The sequence below is a fragment of the Pseudorca crassidens genome, chromosome 15, assembly GCF_039906515.1.
Source record: "Pseudorca crassidens isolate mPseCra1 chromosome 15, mPseCra1.hap1, whole genome shotgun sequence".
In the NCBI taxonomy this organism is placed as follows: Eukaryota; Metazoa; Chordata; class Mammalia; order Artiodactyla; family Delphinidae; genus Pseudorca; species Pseudorca crassidens.
In genome coordinates this window covers 65,049,703-65,072,609 of record NC_090310.1, presented here as the reverse complement: position 1 = coordinate 65,072,609, position 22,907 = coordinate 65,049,703, and the positions used below count along the sequence as shown (strand labels likewise).

General features: G+C 39.4%; 1 protein-coding gene and 1 pseudogene across 9 annotated transcripts in view; one reads left to right on the top strand and one right to left on the bottom strand.

The window, feature by feature from the left end:
* Positions 1-22,907, top strand: part of PIGU (phosphatidylinositol glycan anchor biosynthesis class U) — a 125,279-nt gene that overhangs the window by 5,700 nt on the left and 96,672 nt on the right. For all 9 annotated transcript variants that reach the window (XM_067707880.1, XM_067707876.1, XM_067707872.1 and 6 more), the window contains 2 exons: positions 15,223-15,282; positions 16,718-16,780. In XM_067707880.1, coding sequence (XP_067563981.1) covers positions 15,223-15,282; positions 16,718-16,780 — 123 coding nt within the window. The remainder of the gene's footprint in view (positions 1-15,222; positions 15,283-16,717; positions 16,781-22,907) is intronic.
* On the bottom strand, positions 6,995-7,491 carry LOC137206501 (ATP synthase subunit d, mitochondrial pseudogene; annotated as a pseudogene).

The following is a 22,907-nucleotide window of genomic DNA, read 5'->3' as shown; positions in this document are numbered from 1 at the left end:
TTTTTAGATGCCCTCTGCTTAAGAAGGAGGTTTCGCAATTGCAGTGGAAATGATCCAGATTAAGATTGTAATTTGGGGAAGCAGATGAGACTTCTGGAGAAGTTATCATTTTTATTGGCAAATAAATTGTAAACAGTTCCCAGTTCATGAATAGGTTATATGCTACTTGGCATGTAATTGGTTCTTTGGAACATACTTTCCCATGAAAACTGCCAGCAATGTTGGTTTCTTAGAAAGCCCACAAAAGCCATTTAACCTATAAAGTTAGTTCTTAAGAATAGTAAAATCACTCTTAGGTCACCGTCATCTCTCAACAGCTTCCTGACAAGTCTTTCTGCGTTCAGTCTTACTCCTTTACTTCTTATTCTGCAGTCAGAGCCATCTTTCTGAAATGTGAATCTGATTTTGTCACTGTCCTGCTTAACACTGATCTCAGGATAAAATCCAAACACCTTAGGATGCACACAAAGCCCTGTGGGCCCCGCTCATCACCCCAACCACATGTCTTTCCACTTTCCTTTCCCCACTTTTATTGGCTTTATCATTTAGAATAGAAGTCTTCTAATTTGGCATTTTTACCCCTAATTTTTACAGTTGTCTCCCTCATACCTACTATGAGAACAATTTTTTTTGGTTCTTCTATCTAGTCTTTTTAAAACGTTCAACTTGATTCTCATGGAGATAACAACTCTTTTGCATTCATATTTCATTATATTTGTATTACTATCTAATTGAACCATAATAACAAGAACTACTAGCAGAAGCAGGTTAGGAACAATTTAAGAGACTCTTAATGAGCACACAATTCAGTTATTGGGAATGGATGTGTGTGGGCATATGCAAGCATAGCCCACTAGCCAGTGGTATGTGCTGTGGGCCTTGGGCAGTATGTTTTCTAGACAGACTAGGAACCCTCTGAGAGAGTTCTGACATGCTTTTATTATGCTCCAGCATCATATTCCCTTACCTATAGCTTTCCTTATGTTGTTATCTTCTTATGGAGGGCCATTCTTCCTTCTTTTTGTGGTTGACTCTACTATTCAGATATTAGCTTTGGTTTTGCCTCCCCCAGAAAGCCATCCCTCATCACCTTAGACTAAGTTAGGTGTTTCTCCTGTATCTTCCAAAGCATCTTGTGCTTCTCCTTTTCATGGCTCATATCATACTCTTGAAATTGCCTCTACTTGTTTTACCCACTGTGAGGTATGCTCCTCAGAGCATGTTCTGGCACCCTTTCATCACTTATTCCTAGTGCTTAGGTCTGTATCTGCATATGTATTCCAACCCCTCCTTCCCTTCTCTATTTCCTTTAACAAAGATTTGTTAAGTACACACCAAATGCCAGCTACCCTGCTAGGTGCTAGGGATATAAAACAAGATACAGTCCTTGGCGTTATTATACTTGTCTTTCTAAGAGAAACAGACAATAAGTTAGTAAAAAAGAAACAGATTTCAGAGCAAAGAATGTTGCCAGGGATAAAGAAGTTCACTTCATCATGATTAGGGGGTCAATTCATCAAGAAGACATAACAATCCTAATGTTTCTGCACCTAATAACAGAGTTTCAAAATACATGAAGACTGATAGAACTGCAAGGAGAAATAGACAAATCCCCAAATAGTCTGAGATTTCAGTATCCCTCTGTCAATGACTGATAGAACAAGCAGACAGAAAGTCAACAAAGATATAGAAGACTTGAACAACACACCAAACAATTTGACCTCATTGACATTTACAGAACATTGCATCCAATAACAGCAAAACACATAATCTTTTCAAGTATACATTTGCAAGATAGACATATTCTGAGCCATAAAGCAAGGCTCAATAAATTTAAAAGGATTGACGTCATACACAGTATATTCTCTAACCTCAGTGGACTTAGATGAAAAATTAATACCAGAAACATACCTGGAAAATCCCCAAATATTTGGAAACTAAGTAACATATTCCTCAATAACTCATGATCAAAGAAGAAATCAGAAGGGAAATTAGAAAGTATTTTGAACTGAATGAAACGAAAACACAGCCTATCAAAATATGTGGGATGTTGCTAAAGCATACTTGGGGGAAATTTATGGTGTTAAATGCCTGTATTGAAAAAGAAGAAAGGTCTCAAATCACTGACATCAGTTTCTACCTTAAGAAGCTAGAAAAAGAAGATAACTTAAACTCAAAGTAAGCAGAATAAAAGGAATAATAAAGATCTGAGAGGAAACAAATGAAACAGAAAGCAGAAAATATTGAAAGTCATGGAAACAAAGTTGGTTCTTTGGGATGAACAGTAAAATTGGTAAACATTTGAGAATGGTGGATATGTTCACTATCTTGATTGTGGTGATGATTTCATGGGTGTGTTCATAGGTCAGAACATATCAAGTTGTATACTTTGAAAATGTGCAGTTTATTTTATACCAACTATACCTCCATAAAGCTAAATTTTGAAAAATATGATTTCACTTAAATGGTAAGTGTATGTAGAAAAATAAAGTTGAGTAAATTGATGAAGAGTGATGGTCATGTGTATGGCTATTTTAGATAGTGTTTGTAGGGAAGGCACTCTGAGGAAGTGAAATTTGAATTAGAGATCTAAATGAATCAAGCAAGCCATATGATAACCCTAATTTGGAAATGAACTTGGCATTTGTGAGTTGCAGAAAGATGGCCGGTGTTGCTAAGGCAGAATGAGCAAAGAGGAGAGTAATAGAGATAAACTGTAAGAAATTAGGGGTCTGATTATGTAGGACGTTTTATAGAAATGGTTAGGAGTTTGGATTTTCTTTCTATCTATCTATGTATCTATCTTTTTTTCCCACTTTTATTGAGATATAATTGACATACAGCGCTTTGTAAGTTTAAGGTGTACAGCAGAATGATTTGACTTTTATACATCATGAAATGCTGACCACAGTAAGTTTAGTGAACATCCATTATCTCATAGAGATAATAACATCAATGAAATAGAAAAAAATTTTTTTCCTTGTGATGCAAACTCTTAGGAGTTACTCTCTTAACAACTTTCATATATAACATACAGCAGTGTTAATTATATTTATCATTTGTTGTACATTACATCCTTAGTACTTATTTATCTTATAACTGGAAATTTGTACCTTTTGACCATCTTCATCCAGTTTCCCCTGCCCCTCTGGTAACCACAAATCTGATCTCTTTTTCTATAAGTTTGTTTCTTTGTTTTTGAAGTATAATTGACCTACAATACTATGTTAGTTCCTGATATATAACACAGTGGCTCGATATTTCTATACATTTTTATTTTATTTTTAAAAATATTTATTTTATTATTTATTTTTTTGGCTGCATCGTGTCTTAGTTGCAGCACATGGGGTCTTCATTGAGGCGTGTGGGATCCTTTGTTGTGGCACAGCTCTTCATTGTGGCATGAGGGCTTCTTTCTAGTTGTGGCGTGCGGGTTTTCTCTATCTGGTTGTGGTACGTGGGCTCCAGGGCGTATGGGCTCTGTAGTTTGCCGCACGTGGGCTCTCTTGTTGAGGTGTGTGAGTGAGTTCAATAGTTGTGGTGTGAGGGCTTAGTTGCCCTGCGGCATGTGGGATCTTAGTTCCCTGACCAGGGATAGAACCCACGTCCCCTGCATTGGAAGGCAGATTCTTTCTTTCTTCTTTTTTTTTTTTAACATCTTTATTGGAGTATAATTGCTTTACAGTGGTGTGTTAATTTCTGCTTTATAACAAGGTGAATCAGCTATACATATACGTATATCCCCATATCTCTTCCCTCTTGCGTCTCCTTCCCTCCCACCCTCCCTATCCCAACCCTCTAGGTGGTCACAGAGCACCAAGCTGATCTCGCTGTGCTATGTGGCTGCTTCCAACTAGCTACCTGTTTTATGTTTGGTAGTGTATGTATGTCCATGCCACTCTCTCACTTTGTCCCAGCTTACCCTTCCCCCTCCCCATGTCCTCAAGTCCATTCTGTAGTAGGTCTGTGTCTTTATTCCCATCCTGCCTCTAGGTTCTTCATGACTTTTTTTTTTTTTAGATTCCATATATATGTGTTAGCATACGATATTTGTTTTTCTCTTTCTGACTTAATTCACTCTGTATGACAGACTCTAGGTCCATCCACCTCACTACAAATAACTCAATTTCGTTTCTTTTTATGTCTGAGTAATATTCCATTGTATATATGTGGCACATCTTCTTTATCCATTCATCTGTTGATGGACACTTGTTTGCTTCCATGTCCTGGCTATTGTAAATAGAGCTGCAATGAACATTGTGGTACGTGAGTCTTTTTTTTTTTTTGCGGTACGCGGGCCTGTCACCGCTGTGGCCTCTCACGTTGCAGAGCACAGGCTCCGGACGCCCAGGCTCAGCGGCCATGGCTCACGGGCCCAGCTGCTCCGTGGCATGTGGGATCCTCCCGGACCGGGGCACGAGCCCGTGTCCCCTGCATTGGCAGGCGGACTCTCAACCACTGCGCCACCAGGGAAGCCTCAAAGTGACTCTTTTTGAATTATGGTTTTTTCAGGGTATATGCCCAGTAGTGGGGTTGCTGGGTTGTATGGTAGTTCTATTTTTAGTTTTTTAAGGAACCTGCATACTGTTCTCCATAGTGGCTGTATCAATTTACATTCCCACCAACAGTGCAAGAGGGTTCCCTTTTCTCCACACCATCTCCAGCATCTATTGTTTGTAGATTTTTTTGATGATGGCCGCTCTGACCGGTGTGAGATGATATCTCATTGTAGTTTTGATTTGCATTTCTCTAATGATTAATGATGTTGAGTATTCTTTCATGTGTTTGTTGGCAATCTGTATATCTTCTTTGGAGAAATGTCTGTTTAGGTCTTCTGCCCAATTTTGGATTGGGTTGTTTGTTTTTTTGATATTGAGCTGCATGAGCTGCTTGTAAATTTTGGAGATTAATCCTTTGTTAGTTGCTTCATTTGCAAATACTTTTTCCCATTCTGAGGTTGTCTTTTCGTCTTGTTTATGGTTTCCTTTGCTGTGCAAAAGCTTTTAATTTTCATTAGGTCCCATTTGTTTATTTTTGTTTTTATTTCCATTTCTTTGTGAGGTGGGTCAAAAAGGATCTTGCTGTGGTATATGTCATAGAGTGTTCTGCCTATGTTTTCCTCTAAGAGTTTGATAGTGTCTGGCCTTACATTTAGATCTTTAATCCATTTTGAGTTTATTTTTGTGTATGGTGTTAGGGAGTGTTCTAATTTCATTCTTTCACATGTAGCTGTCCAGTTTTCCCAGCATCACTTATTGAAGAGACTGTCTTTTCTCCATTGTATATCCTTGCCTCCTTTGTCATAGATTAGTTAACCATATGTGCATGGGTTTATCTCTGGGCTTTCTATCCTGTTCCATTGATCTATATTTCTGTTTTTGTGCCAGTACCAGATTGTCTTGATTACTGTAGCTTTGTAGTATAGTCTGCAGTCAGGGAGCCTGATTCCTCCAGCTCCTTTTTTCTTTCTCGAGATTGCTTTGCCTTTTCGGGGTCTTTTGTGTTTCCATACAAATTGTGAAATGTTTTGTTCTAGTTCTGTGAAAAATGCCAGTGATAGTTTGATAGGGATTGCATTGACTCTGTAGTTTGCTTTGGGTAGTAGAGTCATTTTCACAATGTTGATTCTTCCAATCCAAGAACATGGTATATCTCTCCATCTATTGGTATCATCTTTGATTTCTTTCCTCAGTGTCTTATAGTTTTCTGCATACAGGTCTTTTGTCTCCTTAGGTAGGTTTATTCCTAGGTATTTTATTCTTCTTGTTGCAATGGTAAAAGAGAGTGTTTCCTTAATTTCACTTCCAGATTTTTCATCATTAGTGTATAGGAATGCAAGAGATTTCTGTGCATTAGTTTTGTATTCTGCTACTTTACCAAATTCATTGATTAGCTCTAGTCGTTTTCTGGTAGCATCTTTAGGATTCTCTATGTATAGTATCATGTCATCTGCAAACAGTGACAGCTTTACTTCTTCTTCTCCAATTTGGATTCCTTTTATTTCTTTTTCTTCTCTGATTGCTGTGGCTAAAACTTCCAAAACAATGTTGAATAATAGTGGTGAGAGTGGGCCACCTTGTTTTGTTCCTGATCTTAGTGGATGGAAGGCGGATTCTTTACCACTGGACCACCAGGGAAGTCCCTATACATTTTTAAATGATCACCATGATAAGTCTAGTTGTCATTTGTCACCATACAAAGATATTATGTAATTACTGATTATATTCCCCACGCTGTACATTTCATACCTGTGACTCATTTAATTTCCTTCTTTTCTTAATAGAATCATGGATTTTTTTTCAAATTTATTAATTTTTTTGGTTGCATTGAGTCTTCGTTGCTGCACATGGGCTTTCTCTAGTTGCATCGAGTGGGGGCCACTCTTCATTGCAGTGAGCGGGCTTCTTATTGTGGTGGCTTCTCTTGTTGCAGAGCACGGGCTTCAGTAGTTGAGGCATGTGGGCTCAGTAGTTGTGGCTCGCGGGCTCTAGAGTGCAGGCTTAGTAGTTGTGGCACTCGGACTTAGTTTCTCTGCGGTATTTGGAATCTTCCTGGACCAGGGATCAAATCCGTGTCCCCTGCATTAGCAGGCGGATTCTTAACCACTGCACCACCAGGGAATTCCCTCATTTTAATCTTCAACTGAAAGTTTGTGCCTCTTTATCTCCCTCACCTATTTCTCTCCTCCTTCACCCCTCCCCCTTTTCTATCTTTTAATATAACTGTTTTTTTTTCTTTTTGGCGATACATGGGCCTCTCACTGTTGCGGCCTCTCCCGTTGCGGAGCACAGGCTCTGGACGCGTAGGCTCAGTGGCCATGGCTCACGGGCCCAGCCTCTCCGTGGCATGTGGGATCCTCCCGGGCTGGGGCACGAAGCCGTGTCCCCTGCATCGGCAGGCGGACTCTCAACCACTGCACCACCAGGGAAGCCCTAATATAACTGTTTTTAATGTCCAGAGTTTGTAATATGAGGGCCACCGCTTTCTCCCATACTCAAATTGATAAATTCTTAGTTGGCTGGTGAGGCCACTTGGGATACTTCTTGTCTAATTTGGTTTCTAGGAAGACTTCATTCAAGGCCTTAATGGTTACTGATCAAATGGAATTGTGTATTTCACCAGCTTTCTCATATTCCTTAATCCTGGCCTTTGAGAGAGACAAAAACTCAGCACAGCATTTGCGTCTTTTTCTTCAGCATCCACCTGGACAGTATATTTATGCTCTGGCACGAGAATCTTCAGGGCATTAAACTTCTTTTCAAAGTCATCTGCCAAGCCAGCCTTCACCACATTGGCCTTGTAGTCAGCCTAGTCATAGCAGGTAGATTCTCAGGTAGAGTAGCCAACTGGAGATGAGGGTCTCATTCCAGGATTTCAGGGAATTAACAGTGGCCTTTGGTCTTGGGGTATGATCTCCCCAAAAGCTACCCAGTTGGCAGCTTCCATTGTAGACTTTCTCCCTCTTGGATCACTTGCTCTGGGGGAAGCCATGTCATGACCAACCTTAAGGAAGCCTTTGTGATGAACTGAATATTGCTGCCAACAGTCAAATGAATAAGCTTGGAAGCAGATATTTAAGCTCTTTTAGATTGCAACCTCAGTCAACAGCTTGGCTGCAATCTCATGAGAGACTCTGTGCCAGAACTATCCAGTTAAGCCACTCCTGGATTCCTGACTCTCAGGCACTGTGTGAGATAATAAATGTGTGTTGTTTTAAGCTATTCAGTTTTTGGACAGTTTGTTACACAGAAATAGATAACTAAGATACCTAGGGAGTGAATTAACATAAATAATACCAGGACCTAGAGCACTCTGATACGTCAAGGTTGGGATGGGGAAGAGGAACCAGCAAATATAGCTGAAAAGGAGGAAAATCAAGGGAATGTTCATGGACGCTAGATGACCATGTAATTGCTTAAGGAGGGAGTAAAAACTATGTCAAATGCTATTTCAAGGTTGAGAAAATTTAGATTGAAGATTGATGATTAATTTGCCAAAATTGAGACTTTGGAGACTTTGGCAACAGTAATTTCATTGGAGTATAGGGACAAGAGACTGATCGAAGTACACTGAGGGAAAGATGTGGAAAGACAGAGTATAGACAACCTTTTTGTGGAGTTTTACTCTAAAGGAGGGCAGAGAAATGGTATGGTAGCTGGGCGGAGATGGCTAGTGAAGATTTTTAAAATATGAGGATCTGCATATTTGAATGCTGATGGGAATAATTCTGTGGATAAAGAAGTTGATGATGTAAGAAAGAGGATTGAATGAGCAATGTCTTTGAGGAGGCCAGAAGGAATAGGATCACCAGTTCACAGGTGGAGGATTTGGTTTTATTTATTTATTTGTTTATTTATTATAAATTTATTTTATTTTTGGCTGCGTTGGGTCTTCGTTGCTGCGTGTGGGCTTTCTATAGTTGTGGCGAGTGGGGGCTACTCTTGGTTGTGGAGCACAGGCTCTAGGTGCACAGGCTTCAATAGTTGTGGCTTGTGGGTTCTAGAGCACAGACTCAGTAGTTGTGGCACATAGGCTTAGTTGCTCGCGGCATGTGCAATCTTCCCGGACCAGGGCTCGAACCTGTGTTCCCTGCATTGGCAGGTGGATTCTTAACCACTGCGCCACAGGGAAGCCCAAGGAGGGTTTGGTTTTAGATAGGAAGAAAGGAAGTTCATCCGTTGTTAATAAGAGAACAGTAGAGAATATAGATATAGATAGAGGAAGTTGGTCAACTGGGTAGTGGGAAAATAAGGTGGTTCTCATTTAATTGCTTCTCTTTTCTCAGTGATATAAGAAATGAGATTGTCGGCTACAAGTGAGAACTGGAGAGAGAAGTTGGAGGTTGAGGAGAGGGGAAAATGTGAAATAATCCTTTCAGAAAGAATATGTCAAATGAATAAATGGAATAGCTATATCTAGCCATTTAACCATCATTTAAAATGTTTTTTCTCCGGGAAAATGTTTTCTTGGATACAGTGAGGGAGCCTAAAATACATTCTTACTCCTCATCACGTGTGTGCATGCGTGCATACGTGTGTAAAGGGGGATAAAGGCCAGAGGTAGGAATTTCTAGCTACTAGAAGCATGTTAACTCTCTATACCTGTCTAAGGTAACCCCGTTAGGACTGTTAACCTGTAAAACTCTGAATTCAGGGGCAAGAACAGTTGCTTCCCCTGAGCGTAGTGAGGATGACTTGCTCAAACTCAGAGTGCCTTGCTCCTCATTCCTGAATATGAGTTAATTTGCTTGTAAGCTGAGCATTCATAAATCAAGAGCTACCTATATTTTAATATAGTTTTTCTAAGTAATAAAACACTATAAAGAAATAAAATTATATCAAGCCAAATGAAAAGCATACTTTTGGAGAGAAAGTTCATTGCTGCTTTGTATTGTTTCTTTCTTAATCTTTAGCAGATTTTATTATCTATTTCTTAAGGAAAGGTAAGAATATGTGAAAGTGGAGAAGAAAAATCTGCACAGGAGAGAAAAAAGTGATTTAGCAACCACAGGTTAGATTTTATGACTGCCTTCAACAGACGTTTCTGTTTTCTGTGTTTAGTCAAGTACTGATAGTAAAATTGTGAGTTTATCCATATATACCCTACCCTGACTGGGAGTAGTCACCTAAATGGAGATGTAGCATAAAGACAAATTATATTCAGTGCATGCTTCTCTATAATAGTATGATATGCAATTAAACTAACTACTGTGTACATGTTAGTTCATTACGGAAGTGAGCCCAATTGCTGATAGACTTTTTGAGAACAGTTTGTTCTGTTATTTCTGAGACCTATTTAGTGCCATTCTAAACTATCTGAAGCATCAAGACACTTTGAAAGCAGGCTATTGGTAATATAAATATCAAGTTGCTACCTCTTACAAACAAAGATAAATGCAAAAAAGAATCCATTAGTAGATAGTTGTAAAAGTTTAATTCTTTTAGAACTTTGAAAGGCAAAGCTGATTTCCCTATTTTCAAAAAGAGGTAAAAAGTTGATCTCAGGTAGCTAACATATTGAGTTTTACTGTATGCTAGGCACTATGCTAAGTATTTTGTGAATATTACCACTTAATTCTCCCGAGAACCCTGTGAAATAGGTCACTCTACTTATTTTATAGCTGAGGAAACTAAGGCTCAGAGGGGAAGACAACTTGCCCAGAGGTACATAAGTGGAACCTGGTTTTAAACCTGAGTCTGACCCCAAAGCCTTGTTCTTTCTACCACACTAGCATGATCTCACGAAAAAACCTGTCAATAACCTTTACGGCATCATAAGACACATTTTTACATGTGGTTGGGAGTTGGGAAGAGGTGCTTCTGAGTCACCAGCATGGGCTCACTAAAACCAAGTCATGTACTTTCCTTCTGGTGTGGTGGATTTGTGAACTGGCTTGTAATAGCAGACCAACCATCCTGCCTAGAACAACTAGAAAAGCAGGAGGAACACAAAAAACATCTGTTTGATGGCATTGGAAAGTAGCAGGATAACCAGGACTTGAAGGGCTGAGATCCCAGAGTGGAAATTGCAAAAAGTGAGATCGACAGTCTGAGCTGCTTTCTCCTTGATGTATTTACCAATTTGTAAGTGGCACAGGCTGAGGGGGCAGAGAAAGAGAACAGAAATTGGATGGTAAGAAGCTACAGATCTAAGCAGAGCTCTTGGCAATCTAATGGTGCTGGGGAAATACAAATTCAAGTGCACTTCTAACCAAGGTGGTAGGGCTCTGGCAAAGGACTTGGCTTCTAGTTGGGTCCTCTAAAGGACTACACTCAAAGAATGAGGGTAGACCATGTATAGACTAGTCTTACAAAGACTGAAGCCAGCTTCTAATTAGCTTAACCCCTAATTAGATTAAGGTGATACAATTCTAATTATCAATACTTGCCAGGAGCTTAAAGAAACCCTTACTGGAAGAAAATCCAGAACCTCTACAATTTCTTTTGCACAGTGTCTGTCATTCAATTAAAAGTTACCAAGCATAATAAAAGATAGAAAAAAATAGGCACTAAAAACAAACTCACAAGTGATCCAGATATTGGAGTTGTCAAACTTGGACTTTAAAATGACTGTGACCTGTGATTGATATGTTCAAAAAATAAGTGACAAGATAGTGAATTACACCAGGGAACTGGAATATGTAAAAATGATCAAAGGGGAATTCTAGAACTAGAAAACATAATAACAAATTAAGAATGCAAAAGGCAAGGTTAACAGCAGATTACACAAAGCTGAAGAGAAGATAAGTGATCTGGAAGATAGAAAATAACCATACTGAAGCTTGGAGAGAAAAGGATAGAAAATAGAGGGGGAAAAAAAAAGCAATCTGTGAGATACAGTAAAAAGTAAAAAGGTTTAACATACATACAAATAGAGTTTCAGAATGGGAGAAGGGACGGAATGAGGAAGAAACAATATTTGAAGAGATTAGTGGCTGAAATTTTTTTAAACTTATGAAATATTTCAATTCAAAAAACTCTGTAAACCCAAGCAGGATAAATTCAAAGAAAACACACATCATAATAAAACTGCTCAAAACCAAAATAGGTTAAAAGCAGCCAAAGAGGGACAATTATCTTTAAAGAGAAACAAGAGGGAAACTAACCCTTCAACAAAAATGAAGGAATCCAGGGCTTCCCTGGTGGCGCAGTGGTTGAGAGTCCACCTGCTGATGCAGGGGACGCGGGTTCGTGCCCTGGTCTGGGAAGATCCCACATGTCGCGGAGCGCCTGGGCCCGTGAGCCATGGCCGCTGAGCCTGCGTGTCTGGAGCCTGTGCTCCGCAACGGGAGAGGCCACAACAGTGAGAGGCCCATGTACAGCAAACAAACAAACAAAAAAAAAAAAAAAAGAAGGAATCCAGAAGACAACGAAAAGGTATCTTTACAGTACTGAAAGAAAATATCTACTGACATAGAATTCTATACTAAGTAAAATATCTCTAGAAATAAAAGCAAATTAAACAGGTTTCCAAGCAGATAAAAATTGATAGCATTTATTGCCAGCAAACTCACATTTAAAAAAATACAAAAAGGCAGAAGGATTATGATCCTTGACAGTTTCATGGAATGTAGGAAAGAATAAATAACAATGGAAAAGGTAAATATATGGGTAAATCTAAATAAGTATTGACTGATAAAACAATAATAATAATGTATTTTGGGTTTAAAATATATGTAGAATTAAAGCTATAACAACAATAACAGGAAAGGCTGAGAGAAGCTATATGGAGTTTAAAGTGTTCAGAGGTCTCTTTATTGTTTAGGAAGTGGTAAAAGTAATCATTTATATTATACTTTAATTAAACTCAAAGACTTATGTCATAATCTATAAGTTAACCACTCAAAGAATAGTAGCTAAATGTATAACCAACAAGCTAATAGAGGGGAAAATGGAATAATAAAAAATAGTGAAACAAGCAAGAAAGGAGAGAAAACAGCATAGAGAAAATGGGACAGATGGAAAATGAAATAGTAAGACAGTAAACTTAAACACACATATATCAGTAATTATATTACATGTAAATAGACTAAAATCCAGCTAAAAGATAATGATTATCAGATTGGGTTAAAAAATAATTATATACTGCTTTTAAGAAACACATTTGAAATATATTAGGACACATGAAAAAGTAGAAAGTAAAAATATAGGAGAAGACATATCATGCAAACATTACCCCAAAACAGCTGATGTAGCTATACTAATATTAGATAAAGAACACTTTAAGGCAAGAAACATTGCTAGAGGTAAAGAGGATTATTTTATAATGATAAAAAGATCAACACCCAGAAGATACAGTAATTCTACACATAAATTCATCTTACTACATAGATTCAAAATATATAAAGCAAAAGTCACATGACTAAAAGGAGAAATAGACAAATCCACAGTCAAAGAGGGAGATTTTTAACTATCTCAGTCACTGATATAACAAACAGACCAAAAATATCAACAAGGACATAGCAGAGTTGAATAAATCCTTAACAAACAACCTAGATGTCATACATAGAATATTACACCATTAAATGTTAGTATGCACATTCTTTTCAAGTGTTTGTGGAGTGCTTATCAAAATTGACCATATTATGGACCACAAAGCAAGTCACAACACATTTTTTTTTTTGGCAGTGCCGCGTGACATGCGGGACCTTAGTTCCCCAACCAAGGATTGAACCCATGCCCCTTGCAGTGGAAGTTCAGAGCCTTAACCACTGGACTGCCAGGGAAGTCCCCACAACACATTTTAAATGATTGAAATAATACAGAGTATTTTCTGTGACCATAATAATAAATACATTACAAAAATATAAAAAGAAAATAAAAATAATTTGAAATTACACTATAGTCTCAATTAAAGAAGAAATCTCAGGAGAAATTAGAGTATTTTGAACTGAATGATGTTGATAAAACAACATATCAAAATTTGTATGATGCAGCTAAAGCCATACTCAGAGGAAAATGTATTGCTTTGAATGAATATACAGTTGGCCCTTGAACAACACAGGTTTGAACTGCACAGGTAGGTCCACTTATACGCAGATTTTTTCCAATAAGGACGTACTGCAGTACTGTACAATCTGAGGTTGGTTGAATTTGAGGATGCAGAACCATGGATATGGAGGACCAACTGTAAAGTTGTACTCAGATTTTTTTTTTTTTTTTGCGGTACGTGGGCCTCTCACTGTTGTGGCCTTTCCCGTTGCGGAGCACAGGCTCCAGATGCGCAGGCTCAGCGGCCATGGCTCACGGGCCCAGCCGCTCCGCGGCATGTGGGATCTTCCCGGACCAAGGCACGAACCCGTGTCCTCTGCATCGGCAGGCAGACTCTCAACCACTGCACCACCAGGGAAGCCCTGTACTCAGATTTTTTAACTGTGTGGGGGTTAGCACTCCCACATTGTTCGAGGGTCAACTGTTTTAGGAAAGAAGACTAGGACTTCCCTGGTGGCACATTGGTTAAGAATCCGCCTGCCAATGCAGGGGACACGGGTTCGATCCCTGGCCTGGGAAGATCCCACATGCTGCGGAGCAACTAAGCCCGTGCACCACAACTACTGAGCCTGCACTCTAGAGCCTACGAGCCACAACTACTGAGCCTGTGCTCTAGAGCCCGCAAGCTGCAATTACTGAGCCCGCGTTCTGCAACTATTGAAGCCCACACAACCTAGAGCCCGTGCTCTGCAACAAGAGAAACCACCGCTCAACGAAGAGTAGCCCCTGCTCGCCACAACTGGAGAAAGCCTGCACACAGCAACGAAGACCTAACACAGCCAAAATAAATAAATAAACAAAGAAATTTTTTTTAAAAGTCTAAAAATCAGTGATCTAGGTATCATCAGAAAAAGTAATTATCCCCAGAAAAGTTTGAAGAATTGTGTATTGTAAAGTTTAGAAATTAAAGAAGTATAATAATCATTAAAGCCCAAAGTTGGTACTTCGAAAGACTAATAAAATTAAGAAATCTCTGGCAAAATTTGTCAAGATTAAAAAAAAAGAAGATGCACATTACCAATATTGGGAAAGAAAAATCACTATAGTTCCTGTAGACACTAACAAATAAAATATTATGAACAATTTTATGCCCAAAAAATTGTAAATTTTTGTGAAATGAACATATTCCTAGAAAACCAAGAAAAAAAATAAGAAAAGAAAAGAAAAAAATAGCAAATGGCTAAGAAAAATATAGCAAATCCGGATAGTGTTTTATCTGTGAAAGAAATTGAATCTGTAATTTAAAATCTTCTCTCAAAGAAAACTGAGGTTGAGATGGCTTCATGGTGAGTTAATTTCCCAACTGTTTGAGGAGGAAGTAACACTAATCATATAAAACATCTCAGAGAATAGAAGAAGGGAAAACATTTTGCATTTTATTTTATGAGTTGAACAATCCTGGTCCATTATGGAGTTTCCCGTGCCTATTATATATGTCTTAAAACTAAAATTCACCTCATACCTTTACTGTGTAAACAGCTCTTCACCAGGTATTTAACACATTAGATTTTGTTTATTCTCTTTACTCAATTCAGCAGATAGTCCCAGTGGCACAAAATGATTCAAGTGATGCTAAATAATTCTCCCTCATATGTACGCTGGCAAACTAGCATGAAACAGTATTCTAGGAAAGAAAGAGATTTTTGTTGACAGAATAGCCTCCTCCCCACCCTGTACTCTGGAAGCTGATAACATTAACTTTTAACTTAATGTATTTGTTTTTCTCCTGCAGACTCCATTAATAATATACCTCTTTCATTTCCTGATTGACTATGCTGAATTGGTATTTATGGTAAGTAACCTTCCACATAAAATCAGTATGTATGTATTTTTAATTTTAGAGTCTTTTTTTTTTGTGGTACGCGGGCCTCTCACTGTTGTGGCCTCTCCCATTGCGGAGGGCAGGCTCAGCGGCCGTGGCGCACGGGCTCAGCCGCTCCGCGGGATGAGGGATCTTCCCGGACTGGGGCACGAACCCGTGTCCCCTGCATCGGCAGGCGGACTCTCTACCACTGTGCCACCAGGGAAGCCCAATTTTAGAGTCTTTTAAAATAAATTTATTTATTTTATTTTTGGCTTTGTTGGGTCTTCATTGCTGCACATGGGCTTTTCTCTGGTTGCAGCGAGAGGGGGCTACTCTTCGTTGCGGTGTGCAGGCTTCTCACTGCGGTGGCTTCTCTTGTTGCGGAGCATGGGCTCGGGTGCATGGGCTTCAGTAGTTGCAGCATGCGGGCTCAGTAATTGCAGCTCGCGGGCTGTAGAGCACAGGCTCAGTAGTTGTGGTGCACGGGCGTAGTTGCTTCGCAGCATGTGGGATCTTCCCGGACCAGGGATCGAACCCGAGTCCCCTGCATTGGCAGACGGATTCTTAACCAATGCGCCACCAGGGAAGCCCTAATTTTAGAGTCTTTTATCTTCTTGTTTTTAAGGGGAAAAAAATCTATATTAGGAGCTGAGGAGTTTCTCAGAACATAAAAGCAAAAAGCTATCTTAAATGTGAATTCATGGAACTGTGATAGTTTTATGGATGTGTGAGTAGTAGTCTCTGGCATCTGACCAGTTCCAGTTCCTTATAGTTTTAAAATTTGATTTCTGGACTATGTATTCTTGAATTTCTAGCTTCATTCAGCGTTCTATGATTGGCTTTAATTGTGGTGCCAGTATAGAGGGCATCCGGAATTTCCTAAACATTCTGCCAAGACATTCTGTGCAGAGGACATGGGCCAGATGAGACTTTAAGGGCAAGAACCTTCAAAATTGAGAAAACAGGGCTATGTTTTGAGTGTAGAAATTTGAAACACTTGTCTAATCTAGAGTTGAAAATCTGGGTCAAGTAGGAGGTCCACTGAGGTCTTCATTAATAATTATAATGGCTGTGGCTTGTTGAGGGCTTACTGTGCGCTAAGTACTTGACCTGCATCAGGCCTGCAAAGCAGTGGGTATTATTCTCATTTTATAGAAAACTTAAATAACTTGCGATTACAGAGCAGATGTGGGACACCAAACTGATGTAAGCCTCAGTGGGTCCTAGTCCTCAGAGTTTTCTGGTCAGACCTCCCTGAAGAGGCTTTATCTTTGTAGTCAAAGTGAGGGTTGAAGTTCTACCTGAATGTAAGAATTCAGTACTGGATAGTCCATCACCATCCCAAAACTCCATGCTCTGGCAGCATTCCATTACTCCTGTACTAATTAGAGTCATTTCCTTTTATTTCTCTTTCTCTTGACAGATAACTGATGCACTCACTGCCATTGCCCTGTATTTTGCAATCCAGGACTTCAATAAAGTTGTGGTGAGTAGTCAGTGGGTGGGACAAAACCAGTGAAATTCGGTAGCCTGATGATCTCTGTTATCACAAAAAATCAAAGGTCATGTACTTAAAGATCAGCTGTCTTAAAATCCTAAGAAGTGGGAGTGAAGCTTCTGGCTTGTTCAGCCATCCCTGGAATGACCAAACCCAAACCAATAAGACAGCTTTACTAATATATATAGAAAGGTCAGCTTAATCTTCGTGGCTTAATATCCACTCACCTATCCAGGTTCAGACTTTTTGGAGTAAATGGAGTTGAACTACTGTTATATTAATGAAGACCCTTAAAAATCTTCCATTCTGGGCTTCCCTGGTGGCGCAGTGGTTGAGGGTCCGCCTGCCGATGCAGATGACGTGGGTTCGTGCCCCGGTCCGGGAAGATTCCACATGCCGCGGAGCCGCTGGGCCCATGAGCCATGGCCGCTGAGCCTGCGTGTCCGGAGCCTGTGCTCCGCAACGGGAGAGGCCACAACAGTGAGAGGCCCGCGTACCGCAAAAAAAAAAAAAAAAAAAATAGTCTTCCATTCTTTTCACCAGTTTTTCTTTCCAAAAGAAAATGAATAGAGCTTTTAACTCACTGTCTTATGCCCATCCAAGGTAAAACTGGATTCCCAATGTAGTTTCTATTTCCCTGCAGAGAGCAATCTTAATTGGAAAATTTGGCATGTATTAAATACCTATTGAAAACCATATGTAATAGCCAAGGAGAATTGTGTAGTGGGACCATTCTCATTTTCCTGGATTCTGAGAGAGTTAACAGATTAACCATGTGTACTATCTATGTAGTTATTTTAAAAATTGTCTGCAGTCCTCATTGACTGGCTGGGAGTCACTGAGAGGATTTAGACTGGGGTGAGTGAAGGCTGCATTCCATTGATGTTGTCTGTTTGTGGTTCATTTTCACTTGTGTTACCAAGTAATAGAACCAGAATTAGCAGTCTGCCTTTCTGTGCTCTGGTCATCAGTAACATAAAGTGGGTAAATTCTAGAATTTTAGACCTCAAAGAGGTTTTTAAAATATCTGGACTGAGGGTTCTTAATTTGGGGTCCATTTATAGGCTTAACGGGTCTATAAAGCCCTTGAAATGGTATGAAAAATTGTGTGTGTATGTGCTTATATCATTTTTTCCAAGAAGAAAGTCCATAGTTGCTATCAGTGCTCAAGGAGTCCTTGATTACCCCCCTTAAGGGATTAAGAACTGCATATTAGAGACTTAACATCACTAAGACCAGGGAGTATACATCTTAAGCTAATGGAGCATTTGTGACAACATGGGTGAACCTTGAGGACATTTTGCTAAGTAAAATAAGTCAGACAGAGAAAGACAAATACCGTATGATCTCACTTATATGTGGAATCTAAAAAAGTCAAACTCATAGGAATAGAGAGTAGCTTGATGGTTGCCAGGGGCTGGGGGGTGGGGTAAACGGGGAGATGTTGGTCAAAGGTACTAACTTCCAGTTGTAAGATGATTAAGTTCCAGGGATCTACTGTGCAGCATAGTAACTCTAGTTAACAATATCGTATTGTATACTTGAAAGTTGCTAAGAGAGTAGACCTCAAATACTCTCACCACACACACACAAACACACACACACACACATAGTCATGTGAGGTGATAGGTGTTTTAACTAACCTTATTGTAATATTTTGCAATATATGTATATAATATGTCCAATCATCATGTGTACCTTAAACATATACAATGTTATATGTCAATTATATGTCAAGAAAGCTGGAAAAGAAAAGAAAGGAAAATTTTAGGGCTGATGTAAAATGCTTTAACAGGATTCCCTAGAAGGCCAGAGATGAAATAACTGGGCATGAGATTTATAAGCAGAGGAATTCAGAAATAAAATAGTAGTGGTTATTTTCTTCTCCCAAGGTAGTTCGTGTATGTAAACTCCAGTCTTTGTTCTTTGAAGTTACCTGCTCAAATATTTAGGGGTGGGACTTCCCTGGTGGCGCAGTGGTTAAGAATCCACCTGCCGATGCAGGGTCCATGGGTTTGATACCTGTTCCGAGAAGATCTCACATGCCACGTAGCAACTAAGCCCGTGTGCCACAATTACTGAGCCTGTGCTCTAGAGCCCGCGAGCCACAACTACTGTGCCTTGAACCCGTGCTCCACAGCAGGAGGAGCCACCGCAATGAGAAGCCTGCGCACCGCAACAAAGAGTAGCTCCCGCTCGCCGCAACTAGAGAAAGCCCCGCGTGCAGCAACAAAGACCCAAGGCAGCCAAAAATTAATTAATTAATTAATTTAAAAACACCCTCTTTATCTCATCTATGAGAATTGGGCAATTGGGATTGACATGTATTCACTGATGTGTATAAAATTGATGACTAATAAGAACCTGCTGTATAAAAAAAAAAAAAAAAGTGCTTTGTACCAGAATGATTACTGTGTGTTGTAGGGGGAGGGGGCTACTTGATAATTTTATGTTGTTTTCCATAATTCCTTGGAATTTTCTTTCTAAAATAGATAAATTTCCTTTAGGAATTCCAGAAAGCCTTTAGAGAAATATTCTTAAAATTGTTTGCTTTACAAATGTATGTTATTATTTTATTGAGAAATAAGATTAAAATCATCTTTCTGATTTTAAGATAGAAAAAATAATGTAGAGAATTTGCCATTCGCAGACCTTCATTAAAAGAATGATCAAAAAATGTGTCTAAGAAGGAAATAAGTGGAAGGAAGGACAAGCATTTACTGAGTAAAAGAACAATAATGAAGACTTATTTGGGGACTGTTACAACAAGATGGATTGATTCACATGTTTCAGTGATCAGAATGGACATCTTTGGAGGCCACTAGTCTGCCTATCGTAGTGTGCTTGGTACTTTTACTTTCAGCATCCTAGTGGGCATGTCACTGGTGGTATCTCCTTGTGGTTTTAATTTGCTCTTCCCTAGTGACTAATGATGTTGAGCATATTTTCATTTGTTTATTTGCCATTTATATGTTTTCTTTTGTAAAGAGTCTGATCAACTTGTTTCCCATTTTTATTGGCTTATTATCTTTTTATTAGTGAGTTTTAAGTTTTCTTTATATATTCTGGATTTAAGTCCAGAACAAATAAAAGTTTTATAAAAAAAAATCTATTAAAAAAAATTTAGGGGGTGAAGGGTCATGATGTTTACAACTTACTTTCAAATGGTTCTGGAAGAAAAATGGTTCCCGTGTGTGCTTTTGTCTGTGTGTGTGTGTGTAGAGATAAAGAAAATGTGGCAAAATGTTAACAGTTGGTGGATCTACGTGTTTTATTGAATTATTCTTTCAACTTTTCTGTAGTTTGAAAGTTTTAAATATAAAACACTGGAGAAAAAAATAGCATGTATATATGGGATATATGTGAATATCTAAGGGAGGTTTGGTGGCTTTCATCTAAGAACACAATCAGATCTTTTCAAAGAAAATATAAAACTGAAATGTGTTGGGGGTTTTTTTCTGAAATGTGTTTTAATGAAAGTTGATTAGAGATGCTACCATCATATGCATTCCTTTTTTTTTTTTTTTTTACTGATCAGCTGTCATATACTCCAATTAAAACAATTTTTAAGGGGAGGAGAAGCTTATGGGGAAATAATGAAACTAGGTTTCAGTGAGTTTCTTAACAAAGTCAGCTTCAGTGTCAATAGAAGAGATACTTTTAATTTAGTGCGTCAGTAATTTTAATTCATTTCTTAGTTATTTCTGACTTTATATGGAAACATATAGAGATCTCTTTTTTTTTCTTTGTGTGATTTAAAGAGGGAGAGAGAAAACTGAATGAGCTATTGTCAATACCCTGGTTTTGAGCACACCAAGGCAGGGTATGCTGTCTGTTATCACCAAGATAAAACTTTATCACCAAATAAAAATTTGGAATAGTTTTGCTTCTCCATCCTCAGAATTCAGCCTACTAGAACATTACGTTTCTTGGTTAGAATAAGAGTTTCATTTACCCTGTGTCAAAAATTAACTCATTCTAAATGGCAGACTTTGATGATACTAACATACTACTGTTGACTTGGATAGAATATTAGCACATCTTCCCCCAAATCTTTCCCAGTTTGTCAGAATGGGCCCATATCATATAGTCTGGAAGTATTTTAGTCTTGCTAGAATTTGAGATTTTTTATCCCTGGTAATGAAGCTGTGTCTGCACCCAAATGCATCCTGGTAAACTATGGTGCAGAGATGGAAGACTCCAGCCCCACCCCAATCTCCAACTTGAGCATGTGGAATATGAATGCTGATTGATTGTGACCAGTTGATTCTCATGACATTTTACATCTGCCTCACTTGACAGAAGCAATGTTGGTCTAGTCTGTCCTTTGCTGAGACTGCGCTTATTTGGAACTCAGAATTCATGTTAGAAAGCTACAGGTGGTTTGATAGGGAGTGATAAAAACCTGTATCCCCTACTATGCTTAGAGGGTTGTGAATTTGGAGGATAGGTTCCTGAATTTGGAATGTGCTGAGGCTAACAGTTGGAGATACAGTGGGGGTGGAATATTCACCCCCCCTATAGGTTTTGGGGATGCAAAGGGGTGTAGACACAGCTTCAGTGATTAGAAGAATCTCTTTATTTGGAGTAGGGGAATTATGTCCTTGCAAAAATCAACCTTTCAAGGGACAGGGAAATGGCTGCATGGGGTAGTGGGTAAAAGGGAAGGAAAACTCCACCCTGGAAATTTTTTTTAATTCAAAAATTTCTGCTAAAATATAACATACATATGGAAAAGCTGATTAATGATTACAAAGGTAACACATTCAGGTAATTACTTTTTAGGTCACTTTTAACCTCTCCTGCTTTAAATCTCATTGTTGTTGAGGCTTCTGAATATACCTAGAAATATACCTATCTTTGGATTTTAAATTGTACTCTTTAACCTTATTTATTTATTTATTTATTTTTGGCTGTGTTGGGTCTTCATTGCTGTGAATGGGCTTTCTCTAGTTGCGGCGAGCGGGGGCTACTCTTCGTTGCGATGCGCGGGCTTTTCATTGTGGTGGATCCCCTTGTTGCGGAGCATGGGCTCTAGGCTCGCGGGCTTCAGTAGTTGTGCCGTGCAGGCTTCAGTAGTTGTGGCTCGCGGGCTCTATAGAGTGCAGGCTCAGTAGTTGTGGCGCACGGGCTTAATTGCTCTGTGGGCATGTGGAATCTTCCCAGACCAGGGCTCGAACCCGTGTCCCCAGCACTGGCAGGCGGATTCTTAACCACTGCACCACCAGGGACGCCCCTCATTTATTTTTATACTTCTAATATTTTCTTGGAGTGCGTGTGTTTAATTTTCCTTAGATTTTTAGCCACTTTCCTGTCTCTAACTGGATGCATGGGGATGTTTTAAAGGGATTTTGTCTGTGCTTAGGGGATCTGAGTCAATATTGAGTTCTAAGGCCAGGCATAATGGTACCTGTGCTGGTGAGATTGGGGGAGACAAAAAGAAAGGTAGCATCGAATCTGGGGACTGCTGACCTGACTGCCCTTCTCTCGTGGAGACTCTCCTTTCATAAAATCTTTCTGTTTTAAAGTATTTTGGAAGATTGGGGTTACAAGGAAGTTTTCTTTCCTTGTTGGCACAGTGTCACCTTTGCCCAGGGCCTACACATCCCTGTTTAACTGCCTGCATCTCTTACTGTAGTCCTGCTGGCTGGCTTCCAGCCTGGGGAATGGGCCTGTATTCCCATCTGTCTCTCTGGCTGCTACGGGGTGAACTCCCTGTTTCCTTTTAACAGCCTTCTTTGTGGCTCTCACACCCTCCAGGTGGCCTTCTTTTTGCAGTAGAACTCTAGAACCCTTAGCTAGTGGGGCCTCCATCCTTCCACCACTGCTGCAGCTGTCCTCATTGACTGCTTTGTTTGCTAAGCCAGCCCCCTTCTCTCTGATAAAAACACCTTAGTTTATATTTTTCCCTTTTAATTAAATAACCCCAGCTGTGAATGGCAGCATAAATCTTACTGATGATAATTCCCACCGTTTAACTTGGACTCCCAGAGATGATCAAAGGGAGGTTTTTGAAGTTTGTTCAGGTTTTTTTTTTTTGCGGTACGCGGGCCTCTCACTGTTGTGACCTCTCCCATTGCGGAGCACAGGCTCCGGACGCGCAGGCTCAGCGGCC